This window comes from Amyelois transitella, chromosome 11 (assembly GCF_032362555.1).
Source record: "Amyelois transitella isolate CPQ chromosome 11, ilAmyTran1.1, whole genome shotgun sequence".
NCBI classification, from domain to species: domain Eukaryota; kingdom Metazoa; phylum Arthropoda; class Insecta; order Lepidoptera; family Pyralidae; genus Amyelois; species Amyelois transitella.
In genome coordinates, this window is record NC_083514.1 from 5236200 (window position 1) to 5254942 (window position 18743).

General features: G+C 38.5%; 1 protein-coding gene across 3 annotated transcripts; it reads left to right on the forward strand.

Moving 5' to 3' along the window:
* The first annotated feature begins 937 nt into the window (after positions 1-937).
* On the forward strand, positions 938-18211 carry LOC106135080 (nucleoprotein TPR). Of its 3 annotated transcripts, XM_060946429.1 has the most exons (15): positions 938-1150; positions 2104-6981; positions 7701-7909; positions 8177-8266; positions 9866-10001; positions 10502-10701; positions 11763-11888; positions 13673-13777; positions 14045-14195; positions 14610-14709; positions 15852-16021; positions 16529-16629; positions 17024-17125; positions 17162-17195; positions 17836-18211. In XM_060946429.1, exons 1-15 carry the CDS (start codon positions 973-975, stop codon positions 17916-17918), a joined length of 6663 nt encoding a protein of 2220 aa, XP_060802412.1. In that variant the 5' UTR covers positions 938-972; the 3' UTR covers positions 17919-18211. The 3 variants fall into 3 exon arrangements, with proteins under 3 accessions (XP_060802412.1, XP_060802411.1, XP_060802413.1); XM_060946428.1 differs by having other exon boundaries at positions 17024-17195; XM_060946430.1 differs by lacking the exons at positions 16529-16629; positions 17024-17125 and having other exon boundaries at positions 15852-15873.
* Positions 18212-18743: the final 532 nt, after the last annotated feature.

Consider the following 18743-nt stretch of genomic DNA (forward strand, 5'->3'; position numbering starts at 1 on the left):
ACATATTTGCAATGTCGTGTCGTGTCACAAGGCGTTCTGTCGTGGCGCCGACTACTCGCCACCGATCGTGCCAGAGCGGTGGTGGGTGGTTATGGCGCGACACGACACAAAAGGCAAATGTGTTTCTACCGGCGCATGGCTTGTGGCGCGAACATCTACGGCACATTTAAAAATTTATTATATTAGCAGCAATTCGCAGTAAAAAAATGACTGACAATCTAATAGAACTTGGGCGTCAAAGAAAAGTTCCTTATGACTCAAAGTGCAAAGAACACAAAGATCAGTCGATCAGAAATTTCTCTTCATCACTCTAATTCGTTAACAAGACGATGAAATTCGCCTTTGTTTTGTCTTTCTTTTCTTCCTTGATAGGGTAAACCCAGTATCTTCTCTTCCTTTTTTTGCCCTTAAGAAGTTTCAGTGCTAATAGAAATTGAAGATCTACATCAAAATCACTATCCGAGTCGGAAGAAAACATTGCGTATGTTTGAACGCTACAAAGGCTCGTAAGCAGTATTCAGGAATAACGCCAAAGCACGCCACGTCACGACACGTTAGTGTGCACACTCACCATCACGACAGTAAGCATCACGACACGCCATGACACGTTAATATGTTTCCGCCTTTACTTTATTGATATCACATCTATAACGGTAACAGTCATAACTTTTTGAAAATAACGTTATGATGTGAAAACTTATCGACCTAACCAACCATATATAATAAATGTTTATAACGTCAATAATATTGTATTTAAATACGTGCTGTTTAAAGCTGAATAAAACCAACGTTCCTTATGGTTTTGTCTTAATTTTTGTATTACGTTATTATCGTTACTTTGAGGGATAATTGGTAACGTTAACAAGCTCTGGTCCACTGTCCAGTCGATTAAGGTACATCACTAGAGTAGTATGGTGACTGACTGGTGTTTTGTGTTGGGTTATTTTTTCTTCATTCATTCATTTTACAAAGATGGAGGTTGAAAGTAGTGATACCGGTGGTAAAAAGCATTTGGAAAATGTTTTATCGGAAGAGGAATTGGCTACTTTGCCTGCTCCAGTTGCGGAGAAAATAAATACATATATTGACCAACAATTTGAAGAATATTTGACATCTAAAGCGCTCCACGAGACCAGTAAATCTCAAATTGGTGAGTAAATTGAAAACCAGCCGGTGTTACTTTGCGACGCTGACGAAGGTTCGCTTGGGTTCATATTGATGCTGAATTTTAGTACCTATAAACTCTTTCACTGTACTTAAACATATATTGAAATGAATTTAAATGATTGCTGAGAAAAACCTATCAGTTAATTAATTCTTTACAGTCTAGTAATGTTGTAGGTAGGCTTTTAACCTTATTGAAAGCGATTATTTTGTGCTTTTACTTTTTTTGGAACATATTTATTATTCCTTTCTTTCGTAAAAGGTATCTTTTACGAAACAGATCTTCACCATTATAAAATTTTCATTTCAAGTTCTGAATAGACAAAGGACCATTATAAAATTTTCATTTCAAGTTCTGAATAGACAAAGGATGATCTGTTGTTCTCCTAGAAACAATCTATTACAATATTAAGTACACTACAGTACTTATTGTTATCAATTTACGAATAATCACTATGACCCTGCTAATTTACGACAATCACCAAATGAACACTTGGAACGAATTACCTTACCCTAATAACTGGACCCATGGTCTGCTCCAGACTAATTGCTGGAGCAAACACAAATAGAATAATGAATACAGATTACCTGACTACAGATTATTATATAAAAAGGTATACAGATTATTATAAGCGAAGCTACGTAGTTCAGGTATAGTTCTAATAACTATACTCTATTATAAGAGCAAAACTAAAATCTCTAGATATTGAGATTAAACTTGACTCACCTAATTTAGAATCCTCCGACAAAGGCATACCCTGGGCTCCTTTCCGGATTGGTGAGGATGCAACCAGGACTTAAGCCTGTAGGAAGAAGATGTAGGTAATATAAATAAACTAATTACTCACTAATCCCTACTTTTTATAATGAACATAATGTACTTAAGCTATTTTGGCAGTTGGTTCATTATTACTGACTGATATTTTGTTTTTATTACAGGAGATAAAATTGCCACTTCAGAAGCTACTATACTGGAATTAACAGCTAAGTATGATGAAGCTGCAAAAAAGTTACAAACTGCTGATGAAACAGTAACTGAACTGAGTAAACAAGTAGAATCACTCAATGCCGAATTACAAAAAGCTCGTGATAAAATAGGACGGCTAGAAAATGAAATTATATCTCTTAAAAGCTCTCGAGATGCTGCTGTTGATGAAAGAAATGACCTGACCCGAATCCTACAACGACGAGATGCAGAAATTGAAAGATTAACAACAAATGAAGCATCAATTTCACAACAGCTGCGTGCAGCTATTGATGCAAAATGTGAGGCATTGGCCATGAATGATGAAATTCAAAGTAAAGAACTCTCTCTTCAATACCGTGAAAAAAGAATAGAACAAGAAAGAATCCTTTTGAATTCTCAAATTTCAGGACTTACAGAGGAGGTGAACAGACTTACTTCTGAACTTCAGACGTCAAGACTTAACAGTACTAGTAGACTTGTCAATTTGGAGACCCAGTTAGCTGAAAAGGTCGAGGAGCTTAATGTAGCTAATGAAACAATTTCACAATTGAATGAAGTAAAAAAGAATCTAAATAATCGTGCTGAAAATTTGACACAGAGATTGATGGAGCAAAGAGAAATAGAAAATAAAATGACTGAGAACTATAAAAAAGAATTAGATGCTAAAACGAAACTGGCAGATTTGTTCAAAACTATGCATGATGATGCAGAGGCAAAAACACAAGAACTTACTGAAGGAATTGCTGAACTCCAAAAAATGTTAAATGAAGCTACTGAAAAGTATGGTGAACTGGAAACGAAATACAAACAAGCTGAATTAGATCATGAAGAGTTAATGGAAAAAAAAAATGAAGTTATAGCATCTTTGAAAAATGAATTGGAACATGCGAATGATCTACTAAAAGCTGCTAATGCTCAAAATCTGGATCTGGCTTTAAGTGATTTAGCGCCATCTGCGGCCACAGCAAGTAAACTTTTGAAGTCAGGGATGTCATTAACTCAAATTTATTCACAATTGGTGAAAGTGACTGAAGATTTAGCTCAAGAAAAAGAAGAAAATAGGCGTCTTAATATTACTATTAACACGATAGTCCAAGAATTAGAAGAAAAAGCCCCAGTCTTACAAAAACAGAAAGCTGAATATGAGGAAGCTCTTGAAAGTAATACAGCATTATCACAACAAATTGATTCATTAGTGACCGAGTGTAATAGATTGAGGGATGATTACAGTGAATCATCTAAAATTGCTAATCATTACACAAGAGAGAATTCAAAATTAAAAGGAGAGTTGGCCGATTTAGGTCGTCAAGTATGTTTCCTACTCAAAGAAATTGAACATAGTAGAGGAGGGCTAATACCCAATGGTGATCATGACTCATCTCACACAGCTTCTAACACGACAAATTCATCAGAACTCAGTTCATCTCGAATCATTTCTAAAACCCTAGTTACATTTAGTGACATTCAAGAGTTACAGGCAAATAATCAAAAATTGCTGAGAATGGTTCGTGAATTAACAGATAAGCAAGAAGAGTTTGAACGTCATAAAGAACAATATGAAAGTGGTGAGCTTCAAACTAAAATTGAATCATTGAAGAATAGAGTAACCGAATTAACTGAAGCTCAAGAAAGACAAACAAAAATGGTTAATGGACTCATAAGACAGCGAGATATGTTTAAGAAACTTTATCATGATCTTATGAAGGGAAAACGCCATGAGTCTGCCTTTACATTAGATACTTCTGATTTAGAAAAAGGTGACTCTTATGCCATGGATACTTCTTCTGAGAAGCTTAATAAATCTGCAACAGTCGAAACAAATTTTGAAATTAAATACAAAGAAACTGAAAAACAATTAGAACTTCTTAAAGAAGAATTCAAAACTTACAAAGAGGAGAAAATTACCAATGAAAGAATGTTGTTTGAACAAATTGATAATATGAGGCAGGAGATAGGAAAACTTACAGCAGCCAACAGTAAGTGTGCATCTACTTCTGAATATAACAATGAAAGACTTAAGATTTTGCAAATAAATATTGCCACTTATAAGAAACAAATATCTTCATTAGAAGAAAAGAATAAAGCATATAATGCTACGATAGCTAAACATGAAGTGTCTTTGCAACATTTACGAGATGAAGCACTAAATGCTCAGAGTAAACTTTCGGCTGCAGAAATACAAGTTGAAAATTTAAGACTGGAATGCAAATTACTTAAAGATGCTGAAGTGCGTTTGCAAACAGAGAAAGAAATTTTAAATAGAGAAAGGCAAGGGCAGTCCATGTTAATGAAGAATTTGGAATTGATAAAGGCAAGTTTAGAACGTGTGGAAGCTGAAAATCGTACCAAATTGGAATCAAGATTGGATGAAGCTACAAGAGAATGTTCGGCTCTAAGAAGACGATTACAGGAAGAACAAGATCGATTTAGAGAATTGGCTGCTCATCTTGAACGCCAAACAGAAACTGCCAAAACACGTATGCAAGAAGAAAAGGATGCAGCTGACGTTATGCGAACCGAAATACAACAATTGCGAGAAAATCTTTTGGAAAAGAACAAATCTAATGAGGAACTTGCAAAGAGACTTAAGATGGCATTAGCGCCAAGTACAGATGGGGCATTTGAAACAATAAAGAAAATAAGAGAGCTAGAAAATAAGTTATCTGATGGAGACACTGAAATTAAATCGCTTCAAGATCAATTGGCTGTCGCTAAAGAGCATATTAAACAATATTGTGATATTTCTGAGTCTGCGGAAAAAGAACTAAAGAACCTTCATAGTGAGTATCAAACATATAAATCTGAAACTGAAACAAAATTGACAGATTATGTACAGAAAATACAAAACTTGGAAGATAAATGTTCCGAATTAGAGGCTGAACTATCTCTTCATGCAAATGGTGAACATTCCAATAGCAATAGTATTTTGAAAACTGAATTAACTAATGTAAAAGAAGAATTGCAAAGCGCTTTGGAAAATTATAATAGCTGTCGTACAGAACTTGAAGAATCACGATTAGAAATCACTAAATTATCTGAAGCAGTTCAAAATGCTGAAGAGAAATATTCACATGAAATGATTTTGCATTCTAGTGACATTCAAGCTCTGACACAAGTTAAGGAGGAATTATCTAGAGTACAAAATCAATTGAATGAACTAGTTGCGCAAAAAAACAGTGCTCTTGAAAAACTAGAGACTGAAAAGGCGGCTTGGGAAGAAAGGCAGAAGATTCTTATTGGAGAAAATGATCAACTAACACAGCGTTTGAAAGATCTAAATGATCAAAATACCTTACTGCATGATCAAATCCAAGCTTTAGGCACACAATTATCAGTTTCCCATGCTTCTAGATCATATTCCGAAAGTATGAATGAATCTGCCAATGAGTCATTGAATGCATCTGTGACTGAAGAAGATGGAAAATCTTCTGAACAATTATTCCAAATAGTTAAATTCTTGAGGAAAGAAAAAGATATTGCTATGGCTAAATTTGATATTCTACAGGCAGAATCTATGAGACTTAAATCACAGCTGGAAATTGCAGAAAAACAACTTGATGATGCCAAATTAGCTTTGGCTGCAGAAAGGGAAAGATCTGAAGTAAAAATGGTAACAGTGAATAAGCAATCTGACATTTTAAGAAAAGTCGAGACTTTAAATGCTCTAACAGACAGTAACAGAATTTTGAGAGAAGAACGTGATAGTCTCTCTGCTAGAGTTGAAGAACTTACTACATTGGTAAAATCACTTGAAGATAAACTTTTACCTTTACAAGAAAAGATATCGGACTTGACTTCCAAAAATGAAACTTTAGTATCTGAAAATACAGCTCTGAAGGCAGATTGTGCTAGATGGAGAACGAGAGTGAATGCTTTGGTTGAAAGAGCAAATAAGACTAGTCCAGAGGATTGGAAACGACTACAAAACGAACGTGAAACATTGGCTAAAATGTTAACCAATGAAAAAGAGATGGTAAGAAAACTTACTGAAGAGTTAGGATCAGTCAAAGTAGAAAAAACTAAAGTTGAAGAACATTACACATTAATGTCGAGACAACAGAGCCAATTGGTTGAAGAAAACAAAAAGCTTAATGAAGAAATACAAGTTCTTAAAGATGATACGTCACGAATTACCGAAGAACTTACTAAACTAAAAGCTGAAGTTATGTCTGCTAATGAGTCTAACACCAAATTATCTGATGAATTGTCGTCCAAGGATGCTTCTTTAACAGACATCAGAAATAAAGAAATGCAAATTAGGAAAATCGCTAAGAAATATAAAGCTCAATATGAAGAACTTGTGAAAACAACAGAAGAAGATAAAAAGAAATCTGAAGGAGAAGCAGCGGCTGCAGGCAGTGCCTTGGCTGAAAGTACCAAGCGTCTTGAAGAGCAGTTGAGCGAGCTTCAATCTCAACTGGAAACTGAAAGGGCGAGTAATGAACAACTAAAACAAGAACTTGAAGCTCTGAGAACTGCAAATTTAGATAAAGAAGACAAAGCTAAACAAGTACTGAAACATGCGAAAAACAAAATAGTGCAACTAACTGAATTAAAAAATACTCTAAGCCGGGAGCTGGACGAATCGCGTAACCTCGCTCAGAGTACTCGTGATGAGCAAGATGTTCGCTTGGCTCTTATAAAGTCCCAGTATGAGGGTCGTCTTTCGAGACTAGAAAAAGAAAGAGGCGAGGCACAAGCTGAAAAAGCTAGGGAAGTAGAGGCTCTGATGCAAAAAGTTAACATGCTGCAGAGACAGTTAGCTAGCCAATCATCAAGCTCAAAACAACAGACTACGACGGAGAAGACTACTACTGATCCTCCCACCGCCAACATCAAGCCCATGGCTGGTAAGTATGAAAAAATATTCACTTATATGTATAAAATTTCTATCATTAAGCCAAATAGCTGAACGTGGCCATTCAGTCTTTTCAAGACTGTTGGCTCTGTCTACCCCGCAAGGGATTTAGACGTGACCATATGTATGTATATGTATAATTATATATAAATAATTAGTTAATCCAATTATGTTCTTATTTTATGGGCAGAAACAATTACAATAACTAATCCTTAGTTCTACCTCTAGGTAATAAACCTTTCAACACAAAGGTTGCAAAGGTTATGGAGGTCAGACGATAGCTGCTTCGTGTATATAACTGACTTACCCGATTCAGGATTAAATTCTCAGCTGCTTAAGCACTGATCACCGTAGGTACTGGCCTCAACTGCTAAAGCTCAGATCAGTGCTTGCCCTATCGGCCACGTTTTTTTATTTTATTTTGAGTTTTAAATGCATTACTATAAGTTTGGAAATACTCCTTTCTTCGTTGATTTCCCGCGGCAGATGCGGGTGTAAATCGGATCGCGGGTTCGGCAGCTCAAATGTTAAGGACAAAATGGTACCCTGGTTTCCTCTCCAGTGAAGTGTGGATGTAACCAGGATTAATACCAGAATGAATAAGATTATATCTACTAAAAGGGACAGTTTAACGCTGGTAGAGAAGCCGGCATTGGCAATGATTTTTCGCTACTAGCACAGTAACAACAATGAATGCTTGTACATATGCAGGTGTAGCCCAACAGAGCGTGAGCGCGAGAGGGCGGGGCGGCGAGACTCCGCTGGCGTCCATCCGTCCGATGGCGCAAGTGGGCCCCACAGCGCCGCACGACGCGCACAGCACCGAGTACATGCCCGCCTCCTCCTCGCGACCCCTGCCCCGCGCCGCGCTAGCCGCCTCCTCCGCCTCCGCATCGTCCGCCCCACCGGAGTCCACGCAGGTACGCCTTTTTTTTTCTTCGTATTTATGACTTTAATTCGTGAGTGTGGCGATTCTCTAGGGCCTTTGTAATCTTGTAAACGCTACAAAAATCATTTAATTATGGTATTTTTATTTTATAATAAGTTTAATTTATCTAGCCTATTGTTAATTCTAGCTTCTGCTACTGGCTTTCTTTTGTAAATCTAGTGAAAAATTCGAAATAAAAAAGTTAACTTGTGTTCTACAATATAATATACTAGCCAACCAATTTTACGTTCTTTTTAAGGATATGGATACCAGTGAGGTCGGTATGGGCAGTTCCGGATCTAGTGAAAATAGTGCTCAACCTTCTACACATTCCCAGGCTCCACAACAGGTGAGTAAATATGAAAAAAGCTGCAGTTTTACAATTATAAAGGCGTGTCTCCTGCTCTTAAAAAATAACTAAATTTAAATATTGCTGTCTGCTACGACTACGACTGTAAACACAAACATCAAACAACACTTTACACCACGAGATGACACATGCAACGATAACATATTACATAGTTCATTGATTCCTTTACTAAAAAAAAACAGACGGGAATCAATAAAATCTTTGAAGGCGGTTTGGACTACCCTATCGAAATGTCGAAAAAAATGGTAATATGTTGGAGCAATGTCCGGGCAGTACGGAGATGTCTTAGACATTTGAATTGAAGCTCCTTTAATTTAGTAGCCGTCTGTTGTGTAGTGTGTAGTGTAGCGTTGTCGAGAAGCAGCAGTGGAGTAGAGCGAACGACCAGCCTCGGTTGTTTAGCTAGCAGCTTTTGCATCATAGTTTGCAATTGCTGACAATAGACGTCTGCCGTAATCTTCTGGCTATTTTTTTGGAAAATTGTAATGAACGACACCGGCACTAGTCCACCAAACGCTTACAAGTAACTTCTTTGGGTCAATTTTCGCTTGGGGCAGAATTTGGCTGGCTGGCCAGGGTTCAGCCTTTGCGATGAGCGTTTCCGATTATTGTAGATTACTTTTAATCATATATAATGATTTCATTTAAAAACTTCATTATTGTGGTTAAGTAGGTAATGAAACGCAACACTCGACACACGTTTGCTGATTTGCTTCACTCAATTCGTGAGGTACCCACCTTTTAAGTTTCTTAATCTTCCGAATTTAGTTTTATCACTTACACCGAAGCCTGTAGCTAACTCCGGCGTGATTTGCGATGCATCCGCTTTCACAATAGCCTTCTATTCTTCATTATAAACTAGGGTCGTGCACGGGGCTTGTTCTGCAGGTCGAAATTTCTAGAACGAAAGAGTTGGAACCAAAAAACACACTGAGTTTTCTTATGCAACACGATCCTTCGAGCCGTTTCCGTAGCTACTAGTGCCACGGTGGAACAATATTTCAAGTTTTCCATTTTGTAAACTGAGTGACGCAAACAGAAAAATCAGAAGAAAAAACAAATGAATGACGGTTAACGAAAAACAAATACAACATAGCTGTGTAAATTTGAATTTGGAATTCCTAAGCAAAGGGGAAAAATTTGTGATACCAGTACAAGAAAACGCCAATTACATATGTAAGGACCTAATATAGTGAAGGGGAAAAATTTGTGATACCAGTACAAGAAAACGCCAATTACATATGTAAGGACCTAATATAGTGACCCTTCCTGCAGGTGAATGCTGTGTGTATTTTCCGTCCGCCTCGGATTACGTGTTTGTTTAAGTTTAATAATATTGTTAAATGTTTGATGTTCGATTGTTAAAAACAGTATAGATACAAAGGCGAACTCCTGCAATACTGTTCAGTACTGTAGCTCAGAAATAAAAATATCGAGAATGTTAAATTCGGGCTAAATTAGAGACTGAATAAGAAACAATATCTTGCTCATAATTAAGTATGCCATGAACTACCAGCAACAACATAACATCGCTGCGCCACAGACTCCGTCAATAATATTTGTTGTTGTTGTTCTTAGGCCGTAGCACTAGTAATGCCGCGCATCGAGCAGACAAGCGGCGCGGCGAGCGGCGCGGGCAGCGTGTCCGCCAGCTCGCACGCGCCCAGCGTCACCAGCGTGGCATCGCCGCAACCGCCGGCTGCGCCCGTCACAGGTAATTTTGTTGTGAAAATATACGTCGAGGTCGATATATTTTATTATTCCAAGCAATAAAAAAAGTCAATTACAGGTTGGGTTTGTACCTCATAACAAAGGCTTGCGAAAATGCTTGGACATCGCGTAAGCTATGCCGCTCTAAACTTCAATCAACTGATGGAAGTAAATTAAAGAAACTTTAAGAAGATTAGGAAAAGAGGCGAAACGAAGAAGGTGATACATATAATTAGTTGTTTATCAGGAGCGTGTGGTTCCCGGCACCAAACCAAAAAAGAATAGGATCACTCCATCTCTTTCCCATGGCTGTCGTGAAAGGCGACTAAGGGATAGGCTTAAAAACTTGGGATTCTTCTTTAAGCTAGCAACCTGTCACTATTTGAATCTCAATTTTATCATTAAGCGAAATATCTGAACTTGGCCATTCAGTCTTTTCAAGACTGTTGGCTCTGTCTACCCCACAAGAGATATAGATGTGACCATTATGTATGTATGTATCAGGAGCAACAAGCGGCGTGCAAGCATCAGCGAGCTGCGCCGGCGCCGCGTCAGGCAGCGTGAGCACGTCGCACGCGCCGCCCGGCGTCAGCACGTCCGCGCCCGCGGGGGTGAGCACGTCCGCGCACGCGCCGCCTGAACAACGACCCGCCAAGAGGAGGCTCCAGCCGAGACCCATCACCGCTAAGAGGACCAGGGTGCAGGTAATCTATCTTTTTCTTTGTTTTCTCTGTGACTTCTGGATCCGGGGTACACCATAACGACATTTTTTTTTAATGTCGGAAGGTGAATGACATTTTGACACGACGACATTTCTCTTCCCTTTTGGTCTGCAGCATATTAAGTTTATTTATCGCTAATGAATTATATCATAAATAAAAAATTGCTAGAGCCCCGATTATCTAGGCATTAAACCCAGCCTGGCAAAAAATCTTCTCTTTGATTTCAGTCGAGTCCGAAACATCGCTCCCGCTGCAAGCTCTATACATTTAAAATCTTAGGGACCACTTTTTTTCGCATAATCATTTTTTCCTATTGTTCTTTGGTAAAACAGTTTTGGCGCAATAGTTATTATCTGTAATCTTTATAGTCATAAAACAACATAATCGGGGAGGGAAATCAGGGGGTGCAGAGGGAAAAATCTGAAGGGAAAAACATCTGATTGTAACCCTACTAGGTTTGTTAGTACATACTTTTGACTAACGCTAAGAGGAGCTAGTGAAGCGAGCGCAGTGTCAACATCTACAATATAAGAGTAGTTTTTAAAAACAGTGATTTATGGCGGTAGCTAGCAATAAAAAATAAAGGTTAAATCTAACCGTGTTAGATTTTAAATATATTTATGCTTTAATAATGTGATGCCTGAACATAATAAACAGATACATTATGCTTCAAATAGTTATGAGTAAACCGAAATAAGTTTTAAATCATTATGCCATAGTATGGTATGGTATGCTATATTACATTGTCTTAATTTTTTATGCAAATAGACACTAAAAACTATCCATGACTATTAATGCCTGATTCTATTTTGTCTTAAATTCAATATATTGTTTTATCCTCACCTCTATAGAGAGGAGTACTGGGTGCGCCTGTTCGCCATGACCCTGGGTGAGTTTAATAAGGTTTTTACACAAAGCAACATCTGTCTAGCCTACACAACCATTGCCGGAGAGCCCATACTGTAACCATATTGAATTATTTCAAAAGAAATACTGGGTAAGTATAAATGCCTGGGTTATTAATAATCGACTTTTTGTCATAGGGCTTCGAGCGGTCTGTTGAGGTAGAGTATCAAGTGCCGACATCATCGCGATGCGAGGATGACGAAGGTGTTATAGTTGTTGACTCCGAAGAAGACGACGAAAGATGTACTGGCACTATGTACAGGGTAAGAGCAATTTAATTGAGAACACTCCTTTTATTAAGTGAATTCCAAAATATAGCATAACTTTAACGATAACAGTAAGGAATTATTTACTTTAGGTGTGAATAAGATTTATTACTAATATATAGAGGTAGGAGTTAAATTTGATTGTTTGTAAGGGAAAATCTTTGGAAATAGTTAGGAACCGATTATGAGAATACTTTCACTGTTAAATGGTACTTTACAAAGGAAAAGGGTCACAACTGGACTGCAAAAATTATCGTGGTATAAGCCTGCTTAGCGTCGTCGGCAAATTGTATGCTAAGGTATTAATTAATAGAGTCAGGAATTAAACTGATGACAAAATATGGGATGCTCAAGCGGGATTTCGAAAGGGAATGGGATGTACTGATTTTTCTTTCCGGTGCATAGCCGAAAAGTTTTTGGCCAAGAGTCAAAAAGTCTATTGCACATTCGTGGATCTGGAAAAGGCCTATGACAGAGTTGAGAGGAATGAATTGTGGTCAGCACTTTCTATGCATGGGGTGAGCAGTCTCTTGATACGAGCGCTGAAATCCTTATATGAGGATTCGAGTGCTTGTGTCAGTATAAACGGAGCGCACACTGAGTGGTTTAAGATTGAGAAAGGCGTTAGGCAAGGATGTGTTGCGTCACCGTGGCTGTTCAACCTATTTATGGATAGTTGTTTGACAGATTTGAAAGAGTCTGAAAGTGGATTAAGGATGAATGAGTTACTCGTCAAATGTCTGCTCTATGCCGACGATCAGGTTATACTGGCGTCATCAGCGGAGGAGTTACAGGAGATGGTAAACTGTATGCATGAAGCTTTAAAAGAGAAAGGAATAAAAGTGAACGTAAGTAAAACTAATACACTGGTTTTTGAAATGGAGAAAGAAATGACAGCATGTAATATTTTGATTGGAGGAGAAAAAGTTGAGCAAGTGAAAGAGTTTGTATATCTAGGATCAAAGTTTACATCAGATGGCAAGTGTGATAGTGATATTGAAAGGAGAGTGAACGCGGGGAACATGGTGAATGGAGCTTTGCATGCCTTTATGAGCAGTCAGAAACTATCCAAAAAAGGCTCGATTGGCTGTGCATAGGGGCGTGTTGGTCCCGACATTAATGTATTGGAGCGAAAGTTGGGTATGGCAAAAGAAGCACGAAAGCAGAATAAATGCAGTGGAAATGAGAGCGTTAAGGAGTATGTTGGGTGTGAAATTGAGTGACCGGATAAGGAACAGCGTGATAAGGGAATGTTGTGATGTGAAAGAAGATGTAGTTACAGGAATAGAAAAGGGTATGTTGAGATGGTTCGGTCATGTGGAGAGGATGAATGAAAACAGGTTGACTAAGCAGATATACATGGAGAGTGTGGAGGGAAAGGTCGGAGTGGGAAGACCTAGACGAACATATCTTGATCAAATTAAGGACGTCCTGGTAAAGGGTCAGGTCAAAAGTACCCGAAACCGCCGAGCTTGCATGAAGAGAGTTATGAATGTGGATGAAGCAAAGGAAGTATGCAGGGATCGTGGCAAGTGGAAAGAGGTAGTGTCTGCCTACCCCTCCGTGAAAGAGGAGTGATTTAATGTATGTATGTATGTTAAATGGTAAGTACATTATCTGCGGGTGTTATGGGTCAGGTATGAACTACAGGCGAAGCCGTGGCGGGGTGCTAGTAGATCATAATAATGTATCTTTCGCATTGATAAAGCTTATATTTTACAGACTGCCAACATAGAGTTGTGAAAGCAACGGCTTTTCAAAATTTTGTGGTGTGGTTACAGGAAGGTGAAGAGGATGAAGAAGATATGGAAGAAGAACAGGAGGTGGAGGGCGGCGAAGAAGAAGAGGAGCCCGAGGGTGACGATGGAGAAAGTGCGGCACGGCAGGTTTGTTCGTTGTTTGTGTGTGCCTTAGTTTTCATACTAGTACCTAATGCCAGGGGTAAGGTTTATTGACAAGTTTTAGCTATTGGATCAAAGTTAAACATCCTATCGTGTACAGGTTTATACATGATGAAATTTCCCTCGTCCTGAATAAACCTGTGAGAGAAGAGCATCGTTTATTTATCGAACTAATATGGGATACGTTGTAAGAAAATATTTTATTACCTTAGGTGACGAGTAGTTTGAAGGTTATAATTTGATGTGGTACAGGAATCTCCTGCGCAATCCCCGGAAGCAGGCGACGAGGGGGAAGAGGCGGAGGTGGGGGAGGAGGCTGAGGAGGGCGACGACGCGGACGCCGCACAGCCCGACCTCGCGCCCGCCAGGCCGCAGATAGAGGCCATCAGCAGCGGCACTGAACGTAACTAGCTTATCATTCATTCATTGTTCATCACACACGAATAAACCTGTACGCAACGCTTCAATTCTGAGAATAATATACCTTTGTCTATGTACGTATTTGAGTATTTGTTTCATTGTACCAAACACGTGGTAATAGTGTTCATACAATAACTACTAAAAACTTAAGTTGTGAGTTAGCTGGTTGGTTGCATTGAGTTTTTTAAAACTCAATGCAACCAACCAGCTAACTCAATAAACCAACTTTGGGCGCTATTCTCGTGTGTTCGCAAGTTGTTCAGTATCCTTGCGGAATCTCTTAATTGATCAGATATCTTTTTTTAACAAAATAGATATTTTTTTCAAATATTTTTTATGTAATTGCAGAATTTAATAATAGAGATTTACCTATGATTTTTGTTTTTGTAATAAATAGCAAGCGGAACGCTTTCCCTGGGTGGCAACGGAGGTGACGATGGAGATGATAGCATAGTTCCTTCAACTCCAACCCTCTATGTTCCGAGACGCAATGACGGGTAATTTGTTTATTGGTTTTTTTTTATAAATGTTAATAGTGTAACTGTGAATAGTGTGTGATTTTCGCATGTTTTTCTATTAATTTAATTGACGTTTCATTAACCTCTCAGATGCTAAGCGCCCGTACTACCGAGACACTAGAACTGCGGCGGATTTGAACGAAAAATGTGCGCGACTTGCTTCGGAATTTGATGAAAATATAGGAATATTTGCTTTGAAGTTAATAAAAAGAATAATTTTGTATAGTCAAAGCTAGATATGTATTGAATAGTATAACACCATATTATAGCAAATAAATACATTTCATTTTACTTTATTAGACCTTTAGTTACAACATTCAACAAAAACACTTGCGCGATCTATAGTAGTCTTTATTTCCACATTATAACCACAAAAAAATAGTTTTTATGTATTATTTGATCAAGATGAACATCATATTTATCTTATTTTTAATAAATAACACAGTTTTTGCAATTAAATCATATTAATTCTTTCAAAAATCCAATGTTTTTCAAAATAAATCTCTCAAGGTCACGCACTTTTGAAATGATTTTCAACAATTTTTATTTTAAAGTAACAGATTAATTTCTGTTGTCTGTGGTTGCTGAGTATGTTTGGGATGTAAATTAAACAATTTTAAACCATAACGATATGTATTTTAAGCTTAAAATCGAGTTTTAAGTTGTCACAGCAGATTACGGTAGTGGCGCACATATGCGCCACAGCAGCTGAGAGGTTAAGTAATTAGTTAATAATGGACTTGAAAATATCAGCCATTTCAAACAAAAATGAAAATGTCTATTGTATGAAATTTCTTTTTTGCGATTTCAAAGTGCCTTAATGAAAGACTGAAAGTTGTACAGATTGACCGTCTGAGGAAACGAGTTTCACGTTTTGGGCACTTAAAGCTGGAGCCACCCCAATTATAACCACCAGGAGTCGCCACTGTTAACCATACATCTGAACGTGGCCTTTCAGTCTTCAATTCTGTTGGCTCTGTATACCCTGCAAGGGGTGGATGTAGACGTGACTATATATGTATGTATGCGCATTGATCATAATCCTGGCTATAGTTTCAGTTGCGCTTTACCTCTTTCTACATAATTAGTTTGTAATTGTAATACTTGTTGTTCCCGTTCAGCTTCGGCGAGGCGGTGGTGTCGCCGCTGGGCGCGGGCGCGGGCGCGGGCGCGGGCGGCGCGCGCTTCACGTTCGCGGAGGCGGGCGCGGCGTCCGCGCACCACGACACGCACGCCGACCTCGCGCCCGCGCTGCCCCCTCCGGCGCAGCCCAAGCCGACTGACTCGCAGCGTACGTATATGCGCAGAAGTCTTATTTTTGTATGGCGCGAAAATATTTGAGCCTATCGGATCAGGAACTGTACTACTATATGAGATAGCAGAAGACATTTTGTTAATGTATCTACTTGTTATAAGGTCGTTATTTTATTTAGTTTTCATTCGGCGTAGGGTTGCACTATACTGCGCCGCGTATTAATGGTAGTACTATGACACATTTGATGCGGCAGACGTGTATAGATCGCAGGCAACAATGTTTGTTTTGTTCTACATATTTTTGTTCATTTTACGCAGAATTTGGTTTATATCAAATGTTTCAAATATTGATTCATATTCATTTCATGAAATGTTAAACACATTCACGCATCATATACATTATACCCAAAAAGCTCTTAAAGAGTTCATGCTGCAAATAAATTATAAAACAAATCACTACAAAATTTTGTCAACTTTTTACTTGTTTATGTAATAATTTAGGAAACAGTTTGCGAACGATTGTCTAAACTTTATTACAATACAGGCGCTGAAGGTACGGAGTCTCGTGACTGGGAGGAGTCCCGTGGGGAGGAAGAAACCACTGCAGTCAGTTCACAGGGAAGCGAGCCATCTTCACCACACCAGGTAAATATCGGCAAAAACTAAAATTTTTAAGTGTTTATCTCTTACATTTTAGTTCACATAGTAGTGTCGTCTATCCAGGTTCATACTAGCATATATATAGCATGCAATCACAAATTAAATCTAGACAGTTCCATGATTTGAGCTATATATTGATTAATCGAATTAGAACAAAATCTTTAAAAAAATACTAAATTCAATTTCTATGGACAAAAAAGAGAATTAGCGTTAATGCGCCTAACGTAAAATACAGGCCGGATCAAAATGCTATTATCTCCAGTGTATTCAGTTTTTTGGTTGAAACCATTCATGTTTTTTTTTTGTAGCATGTTAGTACTCCCACGTAAGCGTCGGAGCCAGTTAGGGGTTTACGATAACAATAATGTTTGTATGACAGCCGGCCGAGGAAGGTCGCGAGGCGGAGGCTAGCGCGCCGACGGCGGCCAGCACGGCGGCCGCACGCCGCGCCCCGCTCGCGCCGCACCAGCCGCCCGCCGCGCCCGCGCCCGCCCCCGCCCCCGCTCCCGCGCCCGCCCCCGCTCACCACCAACGATGGATGCGAGCCGCAGGTAAAGCGTCGCTACACTTTTCAACATAATATCAACTTTTTATAGTCCATTTCTGTATATAGGTAAATCTCGATACTTTTTTTTATTGAAATATGCGTTTGTAACTTCATATAGAGCAGCTTTTACAATGATCCCCAAAGTCCCGCCTGCCTAAAATAAAAAATCCCGTTGACTTTTCTGTTCCTGCGGGTTTTTCGGGAAATCCTCTCTTAGTGTACCTTTAGATGACATAAGGGGAACATACATGCCTAATTTTAGCTTTAGGCTTTGTGTTGATATGTCAATCAGATATTGATTGATAATAATTTTCTTGTGACCCGGCTCAGCTGCGCGCATAGTCCTTTGAAAATTGTTTTTGTACTTTTCCCTCACTAGTGAGGATCATGACTCCGATGGAAGGGTTACAGCAAACTCCTCCGACTTTTACAATCTGCTGATTTCCAAATTTATTCCCTGGTACCGCACCAAAAAGCCGCAGTGAAAAACTGCGCGGTGCAGCTAAGATCTAAGACCAACAAATACTTACAAGGGTGCCTACCTTTTTTACCACATCAGTATACTTACAGACCCGTGCAGTTTCCTTTGAAATTTTCATATTTTTCACCTGCATTTAAATGTAAAAAAATATTATTATTTTCAGATAGCGAAAGTGGAAATCGAGGACGTGGGATGAGGTCACGAGGCCGGCCGTCGCGAAGATCCCATAATTATCATAGGTTTTAAAATAAATAAAGCCATACATTAAATACATTTTCCTAAGGTAATAAATAAATATTGATGTATTCATGTACGCGACTAAGTTAAAATGACATATTCAATTTTTTTCAATTGATAATACTAAAATTATTCAGGACCTATAATGTTTGAAGATTCATAAACGATGATGTGTGATTCTGCTAGTGATGATAATGTATGATTAATCTGAACTATTCCATATAAGACTCGATATGGGTGTGTAATTTTAAGCATTGTTTTGGTAAATATATTTCGTAGAAAATAAATGTTTAAAAACTTCTATGCAATAAATTAGTTTTACTTTTATCCTTTGAATAAAACTAGCATTCGAATGCTAGGAGGTAAGTGAATGTAATAAAAAGTAGGCGGTTTTACTATCTTTTGCAACTAGTTTCGCACCCGAGGGGGTTTCCAAGAAGCGCGCCTGGCTAAAAGCGCGAAGTAAGGGAACCGATCTGAAATCTGGTTTCACATAACGAGATCGTTCTCGGTGTCATTGAGATGTGTGTTATATACAGGACAAATTACACTGATTGAGTTAGCCTCGAAGTAATTTCGAGACTTGTGTTACGAGATACTAACTCAACAATACTAAATTTAATAATAAATACTTATATAGATAAACATCCATTATTATCCCTAGAGAGATTATGTTATTTCCTCCTCCGCCCGCGCCCCACACGCAGTGTGTAGTGTAGTGTACTTACACTACACTAGTACTCTCCCTCCAGTAGGTTAGGTAGATGTTTTTGGAGGAACCTTATATACGTTTGAATAGGTTTGTTTTCAGTCCTTGCGGGACTGTAAGAGATA

What these genes read in the sequence shown, in the direction of transcription:
- LOC106135080 (XM_060946428.1), top strand. Translation starts at nt 973, where the DNA reads ATGGAGGTTGAAAGTAGTGATACCGGTGGTAAAAAGCATTTGGAAAAT. An exon ending in CCCCACCGGAGTCCACGCAG is followed by an intron (nt 7,910 to 8,176) that starts GTACGCCTTTTT and finishes GTTCTTTTTAAG; the next exon opens with GATATGGATACCAGTGAGGT. An exon ending in CATCAGCAGCGGCACTGAAC is followed by an intron (nt 14,196 to 14,609) that starts GTAACTAGCTTA and finishes TGTAATAAATAG; the next exon opens with CAAGCGGAACGCTTTCCCTG.